This window comes from Ceratotherium simum, chromosome 3 (assembly GCF_057802395.1).
Source record: "Ceratotherium simum simum isolate JZ-2026a chromosome 3, ASM5780239v1, whole genome shotgun sequence".
NCBI classification, from domain to species: Eukaryota; Metazoa; Chordata; class Mammalia; order Perissodactyla; family Rhinocerotidae; genus Ceratotherium; species Ceratotherium simum.
The window spans coordinates 94253764-94277040 of record NC_141902.1 but is presented as its reverse complement, the minus strand read 5'-3'; the positions used below and the strand labels follow the sequence as shown (position 1 = coordinate 94277040).

At 50.2% G+C, this 23277-nt stretch overlaps 1 protein-coding gene across 6 annotated transcripts in view; it reads right to left on the bottom strand.

The window, feature by feature from the left end:
• Positions 1-21651, bottom strand: part of ALPK3 (alpha kinase 3) — a 48985-nt gene extending 27334 nt beyond the window's left edge. Inside the window, exons 1-7 of one of the 6 annotated variants that reach the window (XM_087428997.1) lie at positions 21399-21471; positions 19227-19361; positions 17904-18062; positions 16148-16186; positions 12526-12647; positions 2312-2429; positions 474-1707 (exon numbers count right to left, since the gene is read on the bottom strand). In XM_087428997.1, the coding sequence (XP_087285123.1) occupies positions 474-1707; positions 2312-2429; positions 12526-12647; positions 16148-16186; positions 17904-18062; positions 19227-19261 (1707 nt within the window). In that variant the 5' untranslated portion in view covers positions 19262-19361; positions 21399-21471. Of the gene's footprint in view, positions 1-473; positions 1708-2311; positions 2430-12525; positions 12648-16147; positions 16188-17903; positions 18063-19226; positions 19362-21398 lie in introns of all 6 variants that reach the window. The other 5 variants (XM_087428999.1, XM_087428995.1, XM_087428996.1 and 2 more) reach the window with 5 other exon arrangements.
• Positions 21652-23277: the final 1626 nt, after the last annotated feature.

The window sequence follows — 23277 nt, the reverse complement described above, 5'->3', positions numbered from 1 at the left end:
AAAAACCCAGATTAAACCAGAATTTCCTAGAGATTTGACATTTTAAAAATCTTCTAATGAGCATCCAGGTAGACACCCACTGCATACTACGCACACTCCTGCTCCTCAGTGTCCCCCATGAAACACTGTTGACTCAATAGAGCCCACAGAAAACTTTCTACTGGCCCTTTCCTCCCCAAAGAACATCACCTTCCTCCACCTCCCTCTGGGGCACAGTCCCCTTGGCCATGAACTCCGATGCTGTCAGAGGAGAGGGTCACAGTCAGGCTGTGCTGCCCTCATACCTGGCATATGGGGATTGGCTGGGGTAAGAGCCAGGCCTGTGGTCCCTTGCTCCTGGCTGGCACTCCATCCCCACCCCACCCCCTTCTATAAATAGCACACTGCTCTCTGGCTGCCGAGGTGTTGCAGCAAGAGTTTCCATGAGGTCAGCTTCCCAGAGCGGCCTCCAGGCACCCAACACCCACACTTACCTCTCCTGGAGTTCTATGGCTGGCTCGCCCCTGCAGGGGGCTGTCCTGGGTGCCATGTCTCCGCCGGGCAGGGGGTGTGGGCACTTGGGCAGAGGCTTGAGGCGGGGCCTTCCCTAAGCTCTGGGCCCCAGGTTCTGGAGCTTGACTCAGGGAAGAATCAGGCTTGCTGTTGGTGGTGGGCTCCCCTTTGGGCTTCGGAGGGGCAAATCTCTTCCTGTTGAAAGGCCTACTCGGCTGAGGGGCTGAGGGCGTGGGCTGGCCAGGGGCAGCAGGCCCCCTCTCACTTTTAGCCTCACTGGGTACCTTTCTTGAGGGCATCTCCCCAGGTGCCCTGCCACTTGGGGTCTGGGACCCCTCCTCCCTCTGAGGCCTGACTGCCAGGGTACTCTCCAGGTACAAATCCTTCAGGGAGAAATACATTTCCTGGTCTGGGCCTGGGACAGGGGCGGGGGCATTCTGGGCCTGGTCTTGAGTGCCCACAGCAGAGGCTGGCTTCCTGGTGTTACCAACTCCAGAGGACCTAGGCCCCCGTGCAGCCCTGCCTCTGGGCTGGGTCTGAACCTGCTCCATGTCCATCGGCCTGTGTGTCCCACAGGAGTCAGGCTTGTCTGAACTGGGGACACGGTTTTCAGAAGAATGGTGGCTTCGAGCTGCATTCTCTAACTCTGGCTTCCATAGACCTTGCTTAGGTTCCTCATCTTTCTTTTTCTTCTTGGCCCGAGACTCCTTTTTGGGGGCTCTCTGAGGCCCCAGCTCCATGGCCTCACAGATGTATGTCAACAGGCCACGCTCTCCATCCTCCCCATTCTCTGGGACAGCCTCCCCGTTGGTGGTTACCTCTCCAGGAGCAAAACTGTTGATCAGGCCCAAACCTGGATGCTGACCAGGCTCAGTCTCTCCCCCCTGCCAAGCCACCAGGGTCCCGTCCTCAGCCTCCCTGGTAGGAGCCGAGGGCACTGGCACCTCAGCCCCATTCAGCCGCCGCTTTCGCTGGAAGCGGTCAGGGCTGAGCTTGCGCAGAGTGTCTGCCTCTCCCACAGCCTCCTTCCCGTGCTTCCAGCTCTGCTCAATCTCACGCATCTTTGCCGCAGCCTTGCGCTTCAGCTTGGCGAACCACCGCTGGTGGATCTTGTACTCAGTCATGGTGCCCACCTCCAGGACCCCAGAGCAGGACACAATGCCCTTGGTGTTCCGGGCAGAGGCCTGGTAGATGGCGGCATCTTCTTCTTGACACCTAGAGGTAGGAGCATGAGATGCCAACTCTCCCCTCCTGGAAGGTGAGAGGCTCCCAATCCCCACAGCCAGAGCCTCTCAGAGTTGAGCATGCCGTACTACCCCCTGCAGGTCCTACCCTGAGCGCCATGCCCCACCTCAGACATCACCACATCCAACATTCTCCATTACAGTTGAGGAAACTGAGGCCAGCAAGAGGGTGGGAGCTGACCAAGGTCATGCTGTTCCAGAAGGGATTAGACTTGGGGCCCAGGACAGCTCCCTTCAGAAGCAGGTGACCCACACAGCCCCTTGTGAAGTAAGGATGACACAGGAGCTTTTTTTGACAGCTGACCTCATGGAAAATGTTTCTATGGGTCAGGACCTCCTCTGGTTGAGCTCAGCTTTCTGGCTGTCAGAAATACCCCACCCTGGCCTTAGGAGATCCCCGACACTGGCAAGCAGACACAGTTCACCAGGTAGTTCAACTCAGTAGCAGAACCCTGCCCTCTACTCCTAGATCCTGCCTGGGCATCTTCATCCAGCTGACTCCATTTCTGAGGGCAGGCTTGGGCCATAGGACCCTCAGGAGGGCAGAGGAAGTAGAACAGGCCCCTCTCCCTCACCTGTAGAGCTGCAGTGTGTGGCGGTTGCCCTGATGAGTGATCTCGTATTTTGGCAAGCCACAGTAACGGTCCAGCTCTGTGTCATCCTTGTACCAGGTCACCTCTGGCTCCGGGTATCCTAAGAAGGAAGCAGGAGATTTGGGTTGCAGGAAGACCAGTTCCAAAATAGTCAGAGGAGAGAAAAGGATGCCATGGCTTCTCTAGACTACCTGAAAGGACTGGACCAGCCCACCTGCCCCAGGCTTGCTGGAAGAACAGGGCTATCATATGGCTCAGCTTATTTTTAGAAGCTAGGCCTGTCAAAGCTGAAAACTATTCCTCTTCAGCAGCTGGAAGGCAAATATGGAGGAGAAACTTCCTAGCTTCCTGGTAAGAAAGGAAGCAAGGAGTTTCCAGAAAGCCTTGGCTGGTAGTAATAAGCTTCCTTTCTTCAGCAGTCTGTTCTACATCCTCAACTATAGTAAGAGTTCTATCCTTAGAAGTCTCCCCCCAATACCCCAACACCAACACCACTGCCAAGAGCCCTCCTTCTTTCACTCCAGGATCCTGAGCTGTTAGTATTATTTGATGGCACAGCTGAAACATCCATCCATTCATCCATTCATCCATCCATCCATCCATTCATCCATCATCCATCTAGCCACCCATCAACACCTATCTACCTACTCATTCACTGCTATGAGACCGATTGAGGTGTCTTTCCAGCCTCTCCTCTCTGGGGACTTCCAGCCCTCAAGGAGAGGGACTTCCCTACCCACAAGGAGAGTTTCCAACTGTTAGAGAAACATGGCCCTGCCTCCCTAGCCACATAGCTGATTGGTCCAGTAATGGACACCCAATCAGTTGATCTAATCCAATTCTTTGATTTAGGATTTGGGAATTAGGACCTAGAGACAGTCTACCCTTGTGTCTCGAAATATAACTTCTAAGGGGTACAAACATGTTCTATCACATGGACTGAGAAGCAGACAAAGCTGGTCTGTAGCCAGATGGAAAGATGAAGTTGATGTTCAGGATAGAATAAGAGACGGGAGGCAGAGAGACTCCCAACATCCTTCCAAATCCTGGCTCCATTCCTTGCCTGGGCACAGCTGCACTACTTGTCAATTCCGTAAGAAGCCCATCTAGACTTACCAATGAATTCTGCTTCATTTCTTAAGCTGATACCAATTTGATTTGCAATATTTATTAGAAATCAAAGACTCAATATATATTCCCTCAAATACATACATTAAGTATGTTCTGACTGCCAAGCTAGGGTTATGAAGATATAGAAGCTTGACAGACAGGGTCTTTGCTCTCAGGGAACCTATTGTACAGTAGAAGAGAGAAGACAGATCCCCACACAAGGCAGGGATGCCCCCTCATCTGTTCACACATGCTCTGCCTTCTCTACTGTCTGGATAAACTGCACGCCTATCTAGAGCTGCCCTCACTGGATCCCATCTCCTCTTTTCTCATCAAGGACATCTCTCCAACAATTATTTCTGCTCTCTCCTGCATCATCAAACGTTTCCTCTCTATTATATCATTACCGTCAGCATATAGGCCTGCTGCACTGTCTCCCTTCTTTAAAAAGAACGTCATTTGACCCCTCATCCTCCTCTAGCTCTTGCCCCCATTTCTCTGCTCTCTTCTTTATAGGAAATTCTTTGAAAGAGTTGTCTGCTCTCACTGTCTTCACTTTCTCTCCTCCAGTCAGGCTTTTGTACCTACCACTGCACCAGAATTGCTCTTGTCAAGGTCACCTATGACTCGCATTGCCAAAGCCACTGGCGATTCTTATGCCTCATCTACCCAATCTATCAGCATTGACCCTGCTTCCTGAAACCTTTTCCTCTGGAAACTTGCTTCTGGACACCACTCCTTCCGAGTGCTCTTCCTACTTCACTGGCCACTTTTCCTCATCTCTTTCACCCATCCCCCCTCACCACCTAGGCCTGTAAATGTTAAATGCCCCAGGGCTCAGGCCTCAGAACCATTTTCCATTCTCTATCCCTATATCCTAGAGGATCTAATCCTGTCCTGTGGCCTTTAAGTATATCTGTACGCTCATGACTCCCATATTTGTATCTCCAGCCTAGACCTCTCCCCTGAACTCCTGGTTCTTATTTCTGACTATGTACGTGACATCTCCACTTGGAGGTCTAATAGGTATCAAACATATCCCAAGCCAAATTTCTTATTCCCCTGTCCAAGCCAGTTCCTATATATCTCAATAAATGGCAACTTCATCCTTCTAATTTGACTCAGGCCAAAAACCTGGAGGTAATCTTGCATTCCTTTCTTTTTCTCATGTCCACTACATCGGACAATCCTATGGGCCCTCTCTTCAGAATATGTCCAGAATCTGATCACTTCTTGCCATTCCCCACCACCAGCCTGGCCCATCACCATCACCTCACACCTCAATTTCTGCAATAACCTCCTCACCGACCTCACTACTTCCATCCTGGTCTCTCTCCAGCCTGTTCTCAACACAGCAGCCACAGTAAGCCTTTTAAAATAAAGTCAGGCCATGGCACTCCTCTACTCAGAACACTCCCATAGTTCCCATTTCATTACAGCCCTCACGATCTGGGCCCCATTACCGTGCCAGCCTCATCTCCTCTGCCTTGCTTGCTGCACCCCAGTCACACGTTTCTGCTGGTTCGCCTCCAACATACCATGCGAGCATCATACCTCAATTCTTTCAGTCTCTGTACATTACCTCCTCAGAGACGTCTTCCCTGCCTGCCTGTGTAACACAACAACTCTCTCTCCCTGGAACTTCTTTCCCTCTTACCATGTTTATTTTTCCTCAGAGAATGCATTGCTACCTGAATGAGTTTGTTAGTTTATGTCCATCCCCTCCACCCGGCCATGGAAATGTCAGCTCCATGACTTATCTGTGTTTTTCACTGCTGTGTCCCAGTTCCTAGAATACATGGTGGCTGGTATGGAATCAACACTCATTAAGCATTTATAGATGAATAAATGAAGTAATGCACTAAGTGCTCAGGGTGCAGAGAAGGGAGCAAGCACCTCTGTCTGGGGAATCAGGAAAGGCTTTATGGCATGAGTGGCATTTAAACTGGCCTTGAAGGGTGGGCAGAATTTCAGAAAATGTGGATTCAGTGCCTGCACTTCCTCTTCACAACACTAATCACGAGACTGTAACTGACTACTTCTTGTCTGTCTCCACTGCTAGACTTATGTCCCATGTGAGCAGGAGGCTTATCTTCTTTACTGCTATACCCCCACCACCTAAGACAGTGCCTGGCACTTGGCAGCTACTTAACAAAAATCTGCTAGATGAATCAGTAAGGGAATGAGCGAACAACCAAACAAGAGGTGGGTAGGACGGGAACACCTGACGAAGGAACTGCGACAGTAGAATGTGGGGGTGGAAAGCAAAGGGCATGCTGGGGACCTATGTACAGGAAGAGGGAGCAAGGGAGGCAAAGCTGCAGCTGGGTCAGCCAGGAACAAACTCTGGGCAGCCCTGACTGTAAAGCGAGCCCCATGTTTCCACTGTGAGCTAAAGCCCCTGGTTACATCACTGTGCATGTGGCCAGGGCCAGCACAGGTGTCCTCACCATCCCGTGGGATGATCTCACCCCTGCGAGGGCCCAGCCCAGAGCCTCCCTGACCCACAACAGCCCACTAGGGCCTCAGCCTCCAGGTCATCTGAGTCCAGTCAGGCTGGGGCAAAGGGGAGGGATGGGGCAAGGAGGGGGACGTTGAATGGACCCCACAGCCCCAAGGCTGGTGCCTCAGCCCCCATGCCACCCTCTGGTGCCTCTTCACAAAGTAGGGGCCAATCTGACAGCTCTGGGATCCACGGCAACAATGGATTTTGGAAACAACTTTATTTGGGAAGAAAATGTTTCCTTGTCCCATGGATAACATGAACTGTATTTTATTTTTATTTTATTTATTTATTTTTTTAATTTTATTTATTTATTTATTTTCCCCCCAAAGCCCCAGTAGATAGTTGTATGTCATAGCTGCACATCCGTCTAGTTGCTGTATGTGGGACGCGGCCTCAGCATGGCCGGAGAAGTGGTGTGTCGGTGCGCGCCCGGGATCCAAACCCGGGCCGCCAGCAGCGGAGCACACACTCTTAACCACTAAGCCACGGGGCCGGCCCAGCAGTCATTATATTAGACTTATTTCTCTAAAAATGTTTCTTTAGGAACTTGGTTCTATCCAAAGGCTCAGTCCCTCTGTCCAGCCACTGCTGCTGCTGCTTCTTCCTGCTGCCCCGACATACGCACGCACATACACACACACACACACACCCCAACACAGAGTCTACAACAGAGTTGAGGAGAGTGGGGGACGGGGGCCACTCTGCTGGACAGAGATGGGCAGCCTCAAGGAGGACAGTAGCACTCTGGCCAGAGGGGCCCCTGGGGGACAGGAGCCAAAAGGCCCAGTCAAGGCCCACTATCCCCCCATATGCCCACTCTGAGAGGGAAGAACCTCAGGGTTGTACATTATTCCTCCAAGCCCCCAAGAGCTTTCCTCACAGCTCAGCCAGCAGGGGAAGCAGCACCGACTCCTCTCCCTCACCTGGAGTAGGTTCTGATCTACCAGGAAAGCATCGCCTGCTCTTGACAGGGCTCTGGTGGGGCTGACTCATCACAGCTTAGTTTAAGGAACGCTACCAGTAGGGTGGGAGGAAGAGAGACAATGTAGTCACTCTATCTCCACAAAGACGAGCCGGGATCACCACACCAGTCTCACACGGAGGCCAGTCTCAGCCACAGATCCATCCACCACCCACCTTTCCAGACTGCAGAGACCCATTTTCTAACCCTGTTTCCTTTGTTCTCTGATCTTTCTGCATACCCTTCCCCCTCCCCCTTTTGCCTCTCCTACAGTCTACATTTTCTCCTTGCTAATTGGAAATGGCTTATTTACAGTGTACTATGGTGATCATAGAGACCTCTTTCCTAATCTGCTACATAAAACTCAGGTAACCTGAGATTTTTTATTTATGTGGGGGCGAGGAGGGGGAAGGAGGGAGTTAGGTACAACAATGGACTAAGGTTTGGATGTTAGAGATAGCTAGAACCCTGGAAATCTTATAGCCTTAACTGGTAGTGTTGTAGATCTCAGCATGGTAAGCACTCCTGAGCAGAAGACCTTGGCCCTGGCTGGTCATCATGAGACATAAGTGATATGCCAACTGAGGGATGAAAGTTTGCCCTTTGGGCTGGGCTTGAAACAGAGAAAAGCTTACTCCCATGATGACCCAGGGGGTCTTCAATAAAATACCCCAAGATTCTATAAGTCAGACTCATGTCTGGCTTCTCCATGCTGCTCTCAGAGTTCATGGCTACAAAGGACAGAATGGAAGAAGGAGAGAAGGGAGAGCCATCTCTGATGCCTGCATCTCTCAAGTGGTCCAAGGCCCTCACAGCAGCTACTGTTGCCAAGGTACCAAAGATGCAGCTTAAATAAACAGGCAGTGTGGAAAGTGGAAGACACTGATTTTGTCATCAGCAAGTCAGGTTTCTCTGTGGTCATTTGGCAAATATGTACCAAGCACCTTCTTTGTGCCTGCTCCAGAGAGGCATGACGTGTCAGGTGTGTGCTCTATCCTCACAGATCTCATGGTCTTGTTGGCGGAAGAGATGTATAAACAAAGAAACTGCCATGGAACACAGAGCAGGAGCTCTCCGTGGAAATGCTCCAATGACCTCCCGGAGGATGAGCTATTTGAGCTGGGCTTTGAAAGATGAGAAGGAACTTGCCAGGCAAAGAAGGAGTAGGCTTCTAGGTAAAAGGCAGAATGAGCATACCATCTATTTTCACTCTCTCCCCAAAATCCACTAAGACTAAACTAAAGAGAGTTTTATTAAAAGATATAAAACCACAATGAAGAGGAGAACAGGCAAGGAGAGCAATCAACGCAACAACAATCTGAATGTACCTCTGGAACAGGGGTAAAGGGAAGGAGGAGAGGCTAAAAGTTGCTTGAAAAACAATCAGATCTCTGAATCCCCTCACCCACTCCATACCACTGGGTAACTGCTCCTTCCCCATCATGGCCAAAGGTGAGGTTTAGTATCTGGAAACATAAAACTTTGCCCTGAGGGTAAGCCAGCACAGTTGAGGACATGACTACTTTATGGAAAACAGAAAAATGTAAGAACCATATACATAAAATAAATGCTTTATGCTGAGAGCCCACTCAACTCTCTAACCTGCATAGCTCCCAGAAAACCTTTACTGTCCAGGCAAGATACTGGAAGAGTACTCACTAGGGAATCTAGCTAGTCCAAGAGGAAGGAACTAATGAAACTTATTTTATCAGTTTCCAACAGTGGCTACCAGATCACCCTACGGTGAAAATCCAAGTATTCAGGCCCCTCCTACTTGCTCAGAACTTCCAATCAGCTCTTTAGTATCCCACTCTTAATCATTATCTGATTCTTTGATATCTGAAGAAAGCCTATAAATAGAAGATTAAGGACCAAAACAATTAAATAGAAAAAAGCAAATTGGAAAAAACACAAGCTATGCAGGGAGAAGGAAACTTTTAGAAAACGATCATTACTAGTCTCAGAGAGCTAAGAAAAGATATTACATTCATGAAAAGAAATGGCTACTATAGAAAAGGATTAAAAAAGAGCTCTTAGAAATTAAAAATCCAATAGAAGAGTAGAAAGATAACATTGAGGACATCTCCCAGAAAGTAGAACAAAAAGACAAATAGATGAAAGGGGAAGAAAGGATAAGAAAATAAAAGAATGAGTCCAGGGGAGCAGATACCCACACAACAGAGTTCCAGAAAGAAAGAACAGAGAAAAAGGGAGGAAGAAATCAACATCAAAATAACCTCTTGGGGCTGGCCCGGTGGCACAGTGGTTAAGTGCATGTGCTCTGCTTCTGCGGCAGCCTGGGGTTCGCAGGTTTGGATCCCAGGTGTGCACCGCTGCACTGCTTGTCAAGTCACGCTGTGGCGGTGTCTCATATAAAGTAGAGGAAGATGGGCATGGATGTTAGCCCCGGGCCAATCTCCCTCAGCAAAAACAGGAGGATTGGTATCAGATGTTAGCTCAGGGCTAATCTTCCTCACAAAAAAAAAAAAAAAAAACCCTCAAATTTCCCTGAACCAAAGGCCATTAGTTTCCAGATTGAAAGTGTCCAAGCATGACCCAGAATGACCCATATCAAGATACATCATTATGAAATATCAGAACATTCTCACAAGCTTCCAGAGAGAAAAACCAGTCTCATACAAAGAATTAGGAATCAAACTGTCTTCCTGCTTCAAACAGTAACATTGGAAGCAAGAAGGCAATGCAGCAATGTCTTCAAAATTCTGGAGGAAATTATTTTCAATTTAGAATTCTATACTCAGTCAAACTCTCCATCAAGAGTAAAGTAGAAAAAAAGACATTTTCAGACACAAGCCGTCTAACATTTACTTCCCACAGACTCTTCCTAGGAAGTTACCAAAACAAAAATGTAAATCGAGACAGAGAAAAATGTGGAATACAAAAAACAGGAAATCCATCACAGGAGAGAGGTCAGGGGGATCAACAAGATGATGGTGAAGGGAGATCCTAGGATATCAGCTGTGCGCCAGATGCAGAGAGCAACTGGGTCATATTGGAGCAGAAGGACTCAAAGAGGAGACAGACTGAGAGCTTGTCATCACAATGCCTCCTGCTGCTGTACCACCTTTAGGGCCTGGGGAAACTTCCCGAGGATGTAGTTCAATAAAGCCAGAGAGTAAACCAAGAAAAAAGAAGACATGAGATCCAGGAAACAGAATCAAACCCAGGAGAAAGGCAAAGGGAAGACCCAGGATAACAGCTGTGTTTCAGGCCTAAAAGGCCACCAGATCAGATAGAAGAAGAACAGAGATCTCCAACAGGGATATCCCCCAGGAAGGTAACTGACAGAATCTGATGGCATTGTAGAAAATTGTATTAAGAGGGTATCAGACCGTATGATTTCCTTCAGTAAGTAGTAGATAATAACAACAATAAACAAACACATAGGGACAGAGATTGGATTGGTGGTTACCAGAGGGGAAGGGGGGAGGGAGGAGGGTGAAAGGGATAATTGGGTACATGTGTGTGGTGATGGGTTGTAATTAGTATTTTGGTGGTGAACATGATGTAATCTATGCAGAAATAGAGGTACAATGATGTACACCTGAAATTTTTACAATGTTATAAACCAATGTTACTGCAATAAACAAAAAATTAAAAAAAAAAAAAAAAAGAGGGTATCAGAAGGTGTAAGAAAAATGAGCAATAGATACCAAAAAACAAATTAAATGAAAAATTAAGGAATGTACTAACCTTAGGAAAAACAGAAGAAAGAAATATAATCATAGTATACTAGAATGTTCAGTTATGAATAATGCTGTATAGGCATAATAAGGTAAGTAGTAAATACTGATTTAAGCAAAAATTATGATATAATTGTATTGAGAAGATAAGTGAGGAGAAGCAGAGAAAATGATGGTAAAGAGAGCTAATTCCTCATCTACTCTAACAGGAAGGCTAGATAGCACCTAAGCGTGAAGACTCAAAAGTCAGCAGTATTCACATATTACTCACATTATGGAAATGTATATACACCAGAAGAAACAGCTAAAAGCTGAAAACAGTTGCTTCTGGGAAGACAAATTGGTGAGAGGGATGAACTGCTGTATTTTGATACATGCCTTTTAGTATAATATGAAGTCTTAAATTATGTATATGTATTAATTTGATAAAATAAAAATTAATTTTCTTTAAAAAAGAAGGATTAAAGACTTTCTATATAGGGAAAATAGCATATGCAAAAGCATGGAGTTGTTGTGAAAGAGTCGGGTTTTTCTAGAAAACTGTTAGTGCCACAGTAACACAGGAGACGCAGGCAGAAGCAAGCAGCATCGGATGCTGCAGAGACAAAAAGCAGTATCTCCTCCTCACCAGCTTTGTGGACTCTGGCGAGTCACCTAATCTATTCTAGTTTCCTTCTCTGTAAAATTTGACTAGAATAGCGCTTACTTCACAGGGTTTTGTAAGAATTCAATGACAACAGAAGCAAATGAATGTTGCAAAACATATTATGCTGTACAAAGGTAAGGGATGCAGGCACATCTCTGTGTCCCTTGGAATAGACAGTGTTCTCAGCATGCAGCTCAGAGGGTTCTAGGTAAGCATGACAACTGCCCAGGGGACCTCAATCCTAGAGAAGCTGTTTAGCTGGCTAGGACAGACAAGTACCGTGGATTCAGGGCATGTCACAGCTGGAAAACACCAATGCCCTTGATTTACTGAAAAAACACATTCTTGGAGGACACCTTGACCTGGACCCTCGAACTGGTAGCTGCACAGCCGGGAGGGGTAGGCACCCATTGGTGAGTTCTGCAGGCCCTGAGCAGGTCAGGTTGATGCAATGGGAGACTCTGCTGGAAGGTCTGGGGGAGGGGCAACGCCCGGGGCCAGCTTCTCAGTACTGACCCCTTTATCCTCCTTTTCCAAGGAGTATCACTCTGCTTCCTATTCTGCTAAACTGTGGCTTCAAATTCCACCATGGAGCTCAGTGAAACACAAATAATAATAGCCTTAATTTCTAACACTTATATGATACTTACTGTATGCCAGGAACTATTCCAAATGCTTTGCATGTATCAACGCATTCAGTCTCACAATAACCCTATGAAGTTCACACTATCATCATCCCTACTTCACAGATGAGGTGCTGAGAGGTTATGTAACCTACTCATCATCACATAATTGGAAAGGGGATGAGCCAGCATCCCAAGCCAGGCAGTCTGTCTCCAGGGTCTGCAGTCAGAATCATTATACATCACATTATACATCAAGTCTCAGGCTTGAGACTCCCAAGCCTCAAACTACTCAATTGTAAAATGGCGATATTTGGGGAGATGGCCTTGAAAACCTCTTACAGCGGAGAGCTTCTTTCCTTGGAACTAGGATTCATCAGTCATGTATATATGCCTGAGGGTGAGGAACCTTTACTGAAGACAGGTGTTGAAGAAGAGCTGGAGTATATGTGGCTCCAGAATGGGAGGAGAAAGGGACCCCAGCCCACACAGGGAGATTCAACTGGAGAGAAAGCTAAGAAAACAAATGCCAACTTACACAGTTTTGTGCATACAGCCAAACCCCCTGCATGCCTGTCCCCACAGCCCCCTTGAATCCTGCTCTGCGCAGCAGCCCTGGTGTGGATCATACAGATGGCCTCATTACCTGTGACGATGCAGGTGAACCTGACGTCGCTGTCCTCGGACACAGCCCGGGACTTGAGCGTGGTCTCGAATAGTGGCTGGGTCTCCTCTGTTAGCTGTGCAATGATGGAGCAGAAGGTGCTCCTAGGAAAGGCAAAGAACTATTCAGAGCAGCCTTCCCCCACAATATACCACAGCCTGGCACTGTCCAAGGCAGCTTAAATCTTACCATGTCCATCTGTCATCCCGTGGCCATGGCTCTAACACATGGGCCAGTCTTTCTTCAAAGGAGCCTAGGCTTCTTGGCCAGGTTAACGGCAAGGAGGGTACCAAGAGGCTGAATGGAATCCTGACCCAGACCCATTACAATAGGCAGGCTTCTGACCTCGGGCCAGGCTCCTGAGCATGCCAGACCACCAGCCCTGGCATTTCGTTCCATCCTTATCGGGAGGCCTTGTTTCACCCTCCACCTTTCATCTCCAGGGAAGCTCATGCATGGGGGAGACACATGTGGACAGGCCCAGCCTCAGAGATGGAGAGGCACAGCAGAGCCTCCATTCATGCCAAAGAGGAAAAAGCCAGCCAACCCTCAAGGATACATAGGTCCTAGGAGCTCAGGGGTCTCTCCCAAAGCTTGGGCTCAGCAGAAAAGCCCCTGCATTTGTGAGCGTAGACACAGAATAAGCTGGCTGGTACCAGGGGTCTAGATCCAAAGGTGGACTCTAATTCCTTGGGGGTATCAGAAAAGAGAGACTCAAATGAATTCTGATCCCAAACAAGGCTATGGATCTGCAGTGGAAAGCCAGCCACGGCTCCCCTGCTCCATGCCTGGATACCACATGCTCAAGTGAATGCATGGCTAGCAGCTCCAGGACCAACCAGCAGGACTGCCAAACCACAAACAGATTCACCCCTGCAAAAGCCAGGACTTTTAGTTCCCTTGTGACAGTCCATCTTCCAGAACTCAGGGGCATTTGTGGACTCACTCAGTCCAGCAGAGACTCCCCAATACTAGTCAGTATTTACAGTCCTCTTCTTCCCGCGCACAGGAAGCAAACCACAGCCCAAACCCTTTCACGGCTGGCAGTGTCACAGTGCACCCCTAGGCGTGAGCATGACCACATAGCTAGGCTGTGTGTTGCACAAGCCGTGCCCAGCCCTCCCCCCACCCTAACTCACACCCTATTGTGAGCAGCAGGGAGGACTGTAAGGGGTCAAGAGAAGCAGGAGGAACTACAGTGAGAAAGACTAGTCATTCAAAGCTGTCTTTCTCTGTGCCTCGGAGGAGGGGGTGGTCACCTCTGGGCAACGTGTGTCTGCCCACGACCTCTCCACCGGGGGGAGCGGGGGTGAGAGTCTGTGGGAACACAAGAAAACAGGAGCTACAACCCTAAGCTTTGTTGGGGAGGGCTTCCACATTCAATTTATCTTTTCTGTGGATATCATTCTAGACTTGAATTTAAGGAGAAAGGTTGTGTCCCAGAAAGAACATCGGAATCAAGTAAGACTTCTGGACTGATAGGGATCCAGCCATGATTTCTCCAAAGGAACGCAGATGCCTGGGTCTTCAGGGAGTTGACAGGAGTCTTCCCCCACTAAGACTACCCAGAAAGGAGATCTCAACCTCTCACACACCTGAACACTTGAATTGGGTCTGCAGTTAGACTTCCATAACACGCCCTGCAACACTCGCACCTAGAACTAACTCATCTGTCTAATAAGCATCTTTCCCTTTCTCTTTTAATCCACTGAGAAACAGAGGGTCCTTCAGAACCTAGACTATCAATTCCCTGACACTCAGGAAATATAACATCTGAAAACACTTCTTGCTAGTCTCCTACTAACAGCAATTTCTGACTTTGGGGAATACCAAATCCTAACCAACAGTTTCTGGAAGAAACTGTCATGCCAAAAGTCATTGGACTTCTATGATTTTGTAACTAATTCAAAACATCCCTAACTATGTTTTCCCTACATAATCTGAATTCTATCTTGCTCGTGAACATGAGCCTGGATCTAATATTCAGCTTAGGCTGTTAGGGATGAATCGACTTTGGCAAGTCTAAGAAAAATTTCAGCTACTGGATAAGTGAGAAAACAGAGAAATTATGCTTCAAGAAAATTTGCAGAGACAAGGGCTCATGCTAGATATTCAACAACAGGTAGTTATTTTATTTTGTTAATTTTTTGAATGGGAAAGGACACATCTTCTCAAACTTTCCACACTAGGTCCTAAACTATATTATAAAAAATATTTACATTGGAAAATCATAAGTAACCGCTGAAAGGCATAACTAGATGAAAGCCCTCTGGGGGAGTGGGTCTAGGATGCATTTGGGGGGACAGGGAGAGTCACTGCAGACACTGTCATGTTCCACTGAATGTCACCTGCTTTCTGTCCCCATCCTCCAAACCACTCGGATGTGGGACGGACCCAGAGGGTGCTGCCTCCAGTCCCCTGGAAAGCCAGAAAGTCCACACATCTGGAAATGGTCTGGTCCTACCCTGACAACTCCAAGTCCTTCCAACTCTGTGACTTCACAAGGATATCACAGCCTAATCGTGCCCCTAACGAACACCAGAATCACTGGTTTTCATGACGTTCAAAGGAACCTAACCACGCCCTAAGGTTTGGGCATTTACCTTGCTTTAAATAAACTTCCCAGGTCCTTTCTCTTTCAGCACTCACCACACCCCAGTTTGCCTTAGTTGTGATACCCTCTCTTCCACCCCTTCAGACCTGGGCCACACAGAACAAGGGATCCTCAGCATTCTCCCCTATCAAAGGAAACATACGTGGTAGGTGTTAATCATGTCTGTAGACCAGTTAGCTACTCAGAAATGCTTCTCTGTGAAAAGAAACTGTAGCCAGCTCTTCCTAAATCTACCAGAGTCTGGGATGAGGCCCAACCAAGTGGTGGAAAGTAGCCAGGAAATGTTCCCACTTTGATCATAATAGTCAGTTCAGCCAGGGTTAGAGAGCCGTCCCCAGCTCAGGAGGCAAGAAGACAGTCATTGCACAGGCAAACCTCGACCGTGGGCCTGCTCAGGCCCTGCCCTGGCTCTGAAGCAGATTCACAGGACAAGCTGATGCAGAAATGCACTAACATGTTGTTCCCTGACTTCACACGGTTCACAGTCTGCAGAGGCAGACAGGAGCCAAAGGAAAGGGAATTCAGAGAAACAGGTGGTAGAAAAAGAACTTAAGGGACTGAAGAAAAATAAATGTTAAGAAGTGGTTAGAAGATAGACAGTAAGGTGCCAAACCTAGATAGGTGGTTACAAAACCATGAACATCTAGGATGAAGTGGGAAGAAGTGGGTCACATGACTGGTGGCTCCCTGTTCTGATCCCATGGTGCCTCTCCCAGGGGCACAGAGATATAGGTGCAGGCATCTCAGGAACCCTTGCCTATTTCTGGGTCCCTGCACCCCTTTCAAATGGTCCATGCAAGTATCAACTGTGGCCCCTGTGAGATCCATGCTCACATGAGTCCCCTCTCATACCCTCCCACACCCACCCTCCAGCCCTCCCCTCCCCTCCCCATGCAGCCTGGTTAGTGCACAAGCAGTCACCCAGAGGCCCCTCAGTGCCCAGATCCAAGAAAAAAGCAGTCAGAGAAACGTAATGCAATGTGCGTTTACCTTCCAGAGCTGGGGTGAGACAACCGGTTGCTTGATAAGCTAAGCAAAAACAGCAAATGGAATCATTAGGCCAAAAAAGCAAGGAGAGGAGGAGGCAAAATCAACAACAGTCTGCAAAGTATTAATCGGCCACCATGTGGGACCCAGAGGCCTTTCTATTAAAAGGGACCAGCTGTCTTAGTTGGCCTGCTCCAGTTAGCAAGCGGCCTCACCACCGGACACCAGTTCATCTGAAACCAAGAGCTCATTAAATGCAGCAGAACCCAGGGAAATGGTTAGGCAGGAAGGAGGCCCCTTCGGGCTGTACTTTGAGAAAGGTGTGTCTCAGGCACTTGGGTCACTGCCCCCAAGAGGGGGTCTCACAGCTGCCGGGCATGTTTCCCCACGCTGCAGCACACCAGCCTGGGGGCAGCTCCTGCTTCACCCCTCAGCCTTTTGGGGAAGAAGAGCCCCCATTCCTGGAAATCCCCTTACAGGCTGGGAAAGAGACAGGTGGCTTGGAGAACACCCATTAATATGTTAAAGTACAGTTAAAGAGGCCACTCGAGGCAAACCAGCTGGGAGAGTGAAGAAGAGGAGAAAAACAAAGCAGTTAATTCAGCAGGAGCCAGGAGGCACCCAGCTCTGTCAGATCAGCATAAGGCCCGTTATGCCTAGAGGCCCTGATCATCTCTCCTGCCCAGGGTAGCTGAAAGTGGACACCAGGTAGGGGCTGCATAGGCCACTGGGGGCTGAGGACCCATGCAGGGCTGCCCCTTAGTGGAGATCCAGCCCGGTTGATATGAGCCAACTTTTGCCTCTGCCTCCACCCTTCCTAATACAAATATTTCCAGTGGTGTCTGGGGCCACTATCTCCCACAGCTCTTTGGGAGATTTCAGGGGCCACCCCACCTACACTCACTCCCTTCAGCTGTCCCTACCAAGAGAACAACTCTCCCTTCGTTATCAGCAGCCCAGCCCGCTCAATGGCACTCATGGTCTACATCTCTAACCACAAGAAAGCTCCACTGACAGCCTGTCTCTTTATAACCAAAACACCGAACTCATCCTCTACCCAAACACACGGCTTCTGCTCCAGTGCTCCTGGGTTTGTGGTTACCACCAGCACTACGCCAAACTCTAAAGCTATAAATCTGCCATTTTGGACTCCTCCCTCTCCTCCAACTCCCAAGCTGCAAAAACGACTTGCCCTTCTTTCTCCCTTTCTCTCTACTCCTCCTATTGTGTTCTGATCCAGACCCTCCTGGCTCCATATTTGATGACCACCTCAACCCCCTTCTCGTTCAGCCTTCATATCACACCACCTCTCTGAAAAAAATGCTAGTGTCCCCCCACTGTATATTATATTGAGCCTCAACTCCTTGACTGGGCACTTAGGGCCCTCTCTGATCTACTCACACTCCCACTACAACCATGGTTCTCTACTTCCCAACACTCAGATTCCCCTGTAGCCACACCTGTCCCTAGCTGGCATGGACATGTCCATTCCTGGCCTCTGAGCCTTCACTTTTGTCCCCCTTGCTTGGAAATCCCTCCCTCTTTCCCTCTGCCACTAGTCTTCAAAGCTGGCTCTTTTTGTAGCTTCTGGAGTTCCTAGCCCAGAGCTAGGCATACAGTGGGTATTCAACAGCTGTTGTATGCAAGAAAGAGAGAGAAAGAAGGAAGAGGAGGGAGGAAAGGAAAGGAAGTGCATCTTTCAAACAGAAAGAGTCCTGCTCCCGAAAAGATGGTAAGAAAAGAGCAAAAATGCAGCTGCCTTTGCTCAGAGCTTTGAAAATCCTGTGGAGGCCGCGTGGGCAGAACTTCCCATGGTTCCAAGGCACTAGGCAACTCCATTCTTCCCTGACCATGAATTTCCTTTGTCTTTCTCCTCAGAATTGAGAGATTTCTCCTTTGTTGGGTCTGGATTTCTTCCCTGGGAAGGAGAGGGAGAGAATCAGCTCTCTAATTCACAGAGGAAATGACAAGTTCCACAGGTTCTACAAGTGGGCAAGGGACTGAGCTAGGATAGTGACCCCTTCCTGGCTCTCTCTAGGGCTGGTTGTGATGCTCTGCTCCCTGGCCCCATTGTCCTGCTTTCTCTAGGCCTCACCCTTACATTGTTAGCCAGGTCAGGAGGAATCCTGGGTGACGGAAGCACCTTGCCTTCAGAAGGTGGAAGACCTGCCTGTGCCCTGCTGACTGGGCCAGAGCTAGGCTCAGGCTCGCACCCAGGCAGCGAATTCCCCATTTACTGACGCTGAGGGGGTCAGAATCAGAGGCATCAAATGTTGGGAAAGAAAGGTGTAAAATAGTTCTTAATGCTACCTTCATTTTACAGAATGGGAAATCAAGGCCCAGGAAGGAAAAGTCTCTTCATAAAGGAGAAAAGTGGGCATAAGTGAGGGGAACCAGGACTGGCCATCAAAGCTGGGGCTTCCCATTTTTCCTGGTTTTCATATATTCTGGGACAGTCCTAGCCTGATGCTTCAGTTTCCCTGAAAGTCCTAGACAACCTGCCTGACCCAAGCAGAACAGAAGAGGTGTTACAAAGCTGCCTGCAGCAAACATCATAGGTTCTGCTGTTCCTCTGAGCCCACTTGGACCAGGGCCTCCAAGAAATGAGGGGGCATGGACTTCTGAACTTCTTAGAGTCCCTCAGAAGCTAGTTAGCTATAACTGCATCCACCCAACAGCAGTTCATTAACCTAATCTAGCCTACCCATGCCCAACCTTCCTATAGGGGTGAAGTCCTATAGGCTGGCTGTCCTAGGAGGCTGGGCCTACAGTTTGGTGAGACTATTGTGTGTTGGACCTCTGACCCCAATGGATATTGGAAATATCTTTGAGTTGAGTATGGTCTGGAAACCCCTCCATGGCTGTGAGGTAGGGGGAAGGGAGGTATGCAGAGGGAGAAAGATTCTGGACCTGGGCCAAGGCTTCTGGTGGCCCAGCCCCAAGCCCAGCTGTTCATCAGCTCCCACGGGCATCCCATCCTCACAAGGGCGCATGAGAATGATGCCTCACAAGCGCTCCATGATAGATTACAGAGGTAGACCCAGAAAACGTTGGAGCCAAGAGTGAGTAGAACAGAACTCACCTCTCAGTTAGGACTCTGGGATAGACAGGGCTCATCTGGGCTGGAGCCAGGGACAGCTGGCAAAGTTCTCAAGGGACCCTCTTTTTCCTTCATCTCTTAGGCCCTCTTCCCATCCCCACAGGCAGTCAGGCTGTTCTGAGGGACAGAAGACTGTATGGTTGTCTGCTCCCATATGAGAGTCAGGCCCTGCTAGAGAACTAGGAACTGCCTCAGTCCCCCACTACCAAAACAGCCCCATCCACATTCACATTCTCCCCTCTTTGGCAGAGGTTTTTCCAGAGGTAAGAGAAATCTGGCCCACCTTGTCCCTCAGGACCTGTGGGGCTCTGGGGCCGGCTGGCAGGGGCAAAACCCAGCCCAGTCCTGGGCTAGAAAACCCTTTCTCCCATTGCCCCAGCCCGGCCCCCTCCAAACACTTGATGAAAAGAGTCTCCTTTTAAGAGCATTCCCATTTAGGTCCAAGGGGACTTAAGCCAGCCACTTCTATCCCACCTTTTGTTCTCGGGCTGGCACACTGCTTTGTGCTCTTCAGATGTGCAATTAAAATGTACCTACCATACAACTGCTCAGCCAGGCAGCTAGAGAGTGGTCACACCATGTCCACTCTCCAGCCTTTTTCCTAACAGCCCAGATCCCCTGCCGTCCCCATTCTACCAGATTTTCAAGCCACCCTTCCTTCCCTCCCTCCATCACTACTGTCTCCAAGAGAGGCCCTGATTCCCTCTTCTATTTGTTCCACTGGTATTGACAAAGGCCAGACAGGGGAAGCAAAAGCCCAGAAAAGTCACTATGACAAGTGTGAGACAAGTGCGAGGCTCCTACAAGACAACTTTACCATGGACTAGAATAAATGTCCAAATTTCATTCCAGTTTTTCCACAGAGCCAGTGGTTAGGAGGAAGGGGCATTCTTTCCTGGCAGCCAGGGGCCTTGTCAAGTCTGACTCAGTCACTAACATCAGCCCTCAGTCCTGCCCTAGACATGTGACACCATTTGATGAGTTTTATGCAGAAACCGGTTCCGGTTACATTTGAACTTTTCCTACTCCAAGGTCAACAGAACTCAGCCAATCCACGAGGAAGTGCCTGGGACTTTTCCTGAATGTCCTTGATGCTTGTTTTTGTGCTGTTTTAGGAATGGAGGACAAGAAGTCTCTAGACAGCTTCTCAGAGGAGTGGCTATTTTCTGCATAACCAACAACAAGCCAAGTACTGGGGCTGTGACACAACCACTATCCCAATAGCCAACCATCACAATTCCCTTTGGAAAATAGGCTTTGGAGTTGGAGAGACACTGAACTGCCCAGAGAGGGCAGGAAGTGTCAGTCTCCATGGCAATGCACATGTCCCTGTATGTCTGTGTGCCTTTGAGTGCCGGTATTTTCTCTATTGTCTATCTGTGTCTTGACATCTGAGGGCAGCCTAGCTCCTAAAACAAAGCATCCACACCTCTTTAACTTTTGGAAGAGGAGTAAAGGGCTCATCGGTTCAACCCCTCCCTTGGCATCCAACTCCCCCAAACAGAGCAGGGAAACTGGTTCCCTCAGAACCACAGCTCTGAACCTTCAGACTGGGCCAACCAGCACCTCATCCCACCCCTTCACCTCACCAGCCCTCATGGAGACCCTGGGGAAGACCAAAGTCCTTGCATACGTTTATTTCCTGCTGGTGAATTCTTCCGCTCCAGAACTAAGCAGCCCCCACTCAGGGCGGTTCCCCCAGCAGCTCCCCTTGTCCCCCCACCCCCATCAACGCTCTCCCCCTCCCGTCCAGCCGGGGAGGAATTTCAGCCGCTCTGGCTTTCCTTATCACTGACTGTGGAATCCGAGGCCAGGGAGTAGCTGAGTATGGGGTGAGGGTGCCCATGGGGCGGGAGTGAGGTGGGGGAGATAAGGAAAGCCTTTGGGCCCTGGGAAATCACCGCAGAACAGGGCCTTTCCCCTCCCGGGAGCCTCGCATTGCCAAAGGCCCGAGGCCCACGGGCCACGAGAGGTCAGGAGGAGCCGGGAGGGCCATTCCGGTCTGGCCGTGTCCGCAGGCCTCGGGCCCCCCAGAGGCCGGGCGGTTCCTCGGGCCGGCGCGCCGGGCCCATCCGAGGGCCCCGTCCGAGGGCCTGGCTCGCAGCCTCGGCCCGCCCGACGCACCGCCCGGCCCGGCCCCCAGGCGCGACTCACCTGATGGCGGGCCGCAAGCTGAGCAGGTAGCTGCGGCTGGCCGGGCTGGGGGTCCACACCGGCCCGTCGTCCTCGCCGTCGCCCCCCGCCCCAGCCCGTCCGCCCGAGCCCCAGCCCTGGCCGGGGGCCCTCCGCGACCCCATGTTGCCGCCGGCCCCTGCCCGCTCTCCGGCCCGCGCCCCGGCCGCCGCTCCCGCCGCTGACGCGCGCCCCTATTTATAGCCCCGCGGCCGGCCGGCGTCACCTGCTGCTGTCCCTCCCCCGGCCCGGCCAGCGCGGCCTCCGAGGCGCCGGGGGGCGCCGGGCCGCGGGGGCCTCGCCAGCCCTGCCCGAGGGGCGGACTCAGGTCTGTCGGCTCACTCCCTCGCGGGCGGCCCGCCGTGTGTGCGGCGCCCCCTCCGCGCCCGGAGCTGCCCGCCCGAGCACGGCGAGCAGATGCCCCTCCATCGAGGCCCCAGGACCCCAGCCTCCTGCCAGCCTTTCCTCCCTGCTCCCGTCCGTCCTGCAGACGCAGAAGCTCGGGCTCTGCGGCCTTCGCGAAGCGGAAGGTGCAGAACTACCCAAGGAGCTGCCTGGAGTACGGGAGGCAGGCGAAGCCCGGAGAGGCCAAAGAGGCGGAGGGGGGCGGGCGGCGGGGGCCGGGGACGACGCAAAGCTGCTTGGAACTGGGGCTAGATCCGTTGGGAGAGGGGGGAGTCAGGGACCGGCCCCTCTTCCTGGCCGCAGCCCTGACTGACCCTCGCCTTGCTGGTGGCTGTTAGTCCAACACTTAGATAAACCCACACGTCTCCATTAGTGACCTCAGTCCATAGGGGGCCAGAGCTCCTCTGGATATGTGTCTTGTGTTCCTCTCCATTACCTAGCATAGAGTAGGGGCTCAATAAACACTTCTAGAATAATTGAACCTCCTCCACCCCTTCAGTCTCCATTTCCCAGCACCTGAGGGGGAAATGGGCTGAGTCCTAACGCCCAGAAAAACAATTCAGTCCTTCAACAATTTCTGAGAGCAAGGTTCTAAGCACTGCCTAAACCTGGTTCTAGATATTGGGAATGACCACAATCTGTTTATCCATCCTTTCTTCCCCTGCATCTCTGAGAGCATCCAGAAAGTGCTTGGAGCTGGATGGCTATAATCATTAGAAAGTTGGAGGGCCGCCCTGTGGCTTAGCGGTTAGGTGCGCGCGCTCCGCTACTGGCGGCGGGGGTTCGGCTCCAGGGCGCGCATCGACGCACCGCTTCTCCCGCCGTCCTGAGGCCGCGTCCCACATATAGCAACTAGAAGGATGTGCAACTATGACATACAACTATCTACTGGGGCTACTGGGGCTTCCGGGGTGGGGGGGGGTGCAAAGGAGGAGGATTAGCAATAGATGTTAGCTCAGAGCCGGTCTTCCTCACCAAAAAGAAGAGGATTAGCATGGATGTTAGCTCAGGGCTCATCTTCCTCACAAAGAAAGAAAGGAAAAAAAGAAAGTTGGAGCAAAGGGGTACAATCTCTCTGTTCTAGAAGTTGCACCCACATTCGCACTCCTTTTGGAAATAGATCATCCCCCACTCTCACTGTGTGGTTCCAATGGCAACTGCCTTGTTCCTACATGATTCCACCCCTGGCCTCAGTTGGCTGGCATCTGACTCAAGCCGGGTTATTCCCAGTATCCATCTGCCTAACCACAGAGGTAGGCATCAGACCCAAGCCGTGCCAATCGAAGTTCTTCACAAAAATGTTTTTAATGAGAATTGGGACCGAAAACCAGTCCCTCCATGGTGGAAAGCTGTGGGCTCTGAGGTCCAAGCTTTCAGCAGCCATGTTTCCTGCGATGGAGAAGGCCAGTCTGCAGTGAGGAAGAAGGACACACAAAGAAGCAGAGGCAAGGGGCAC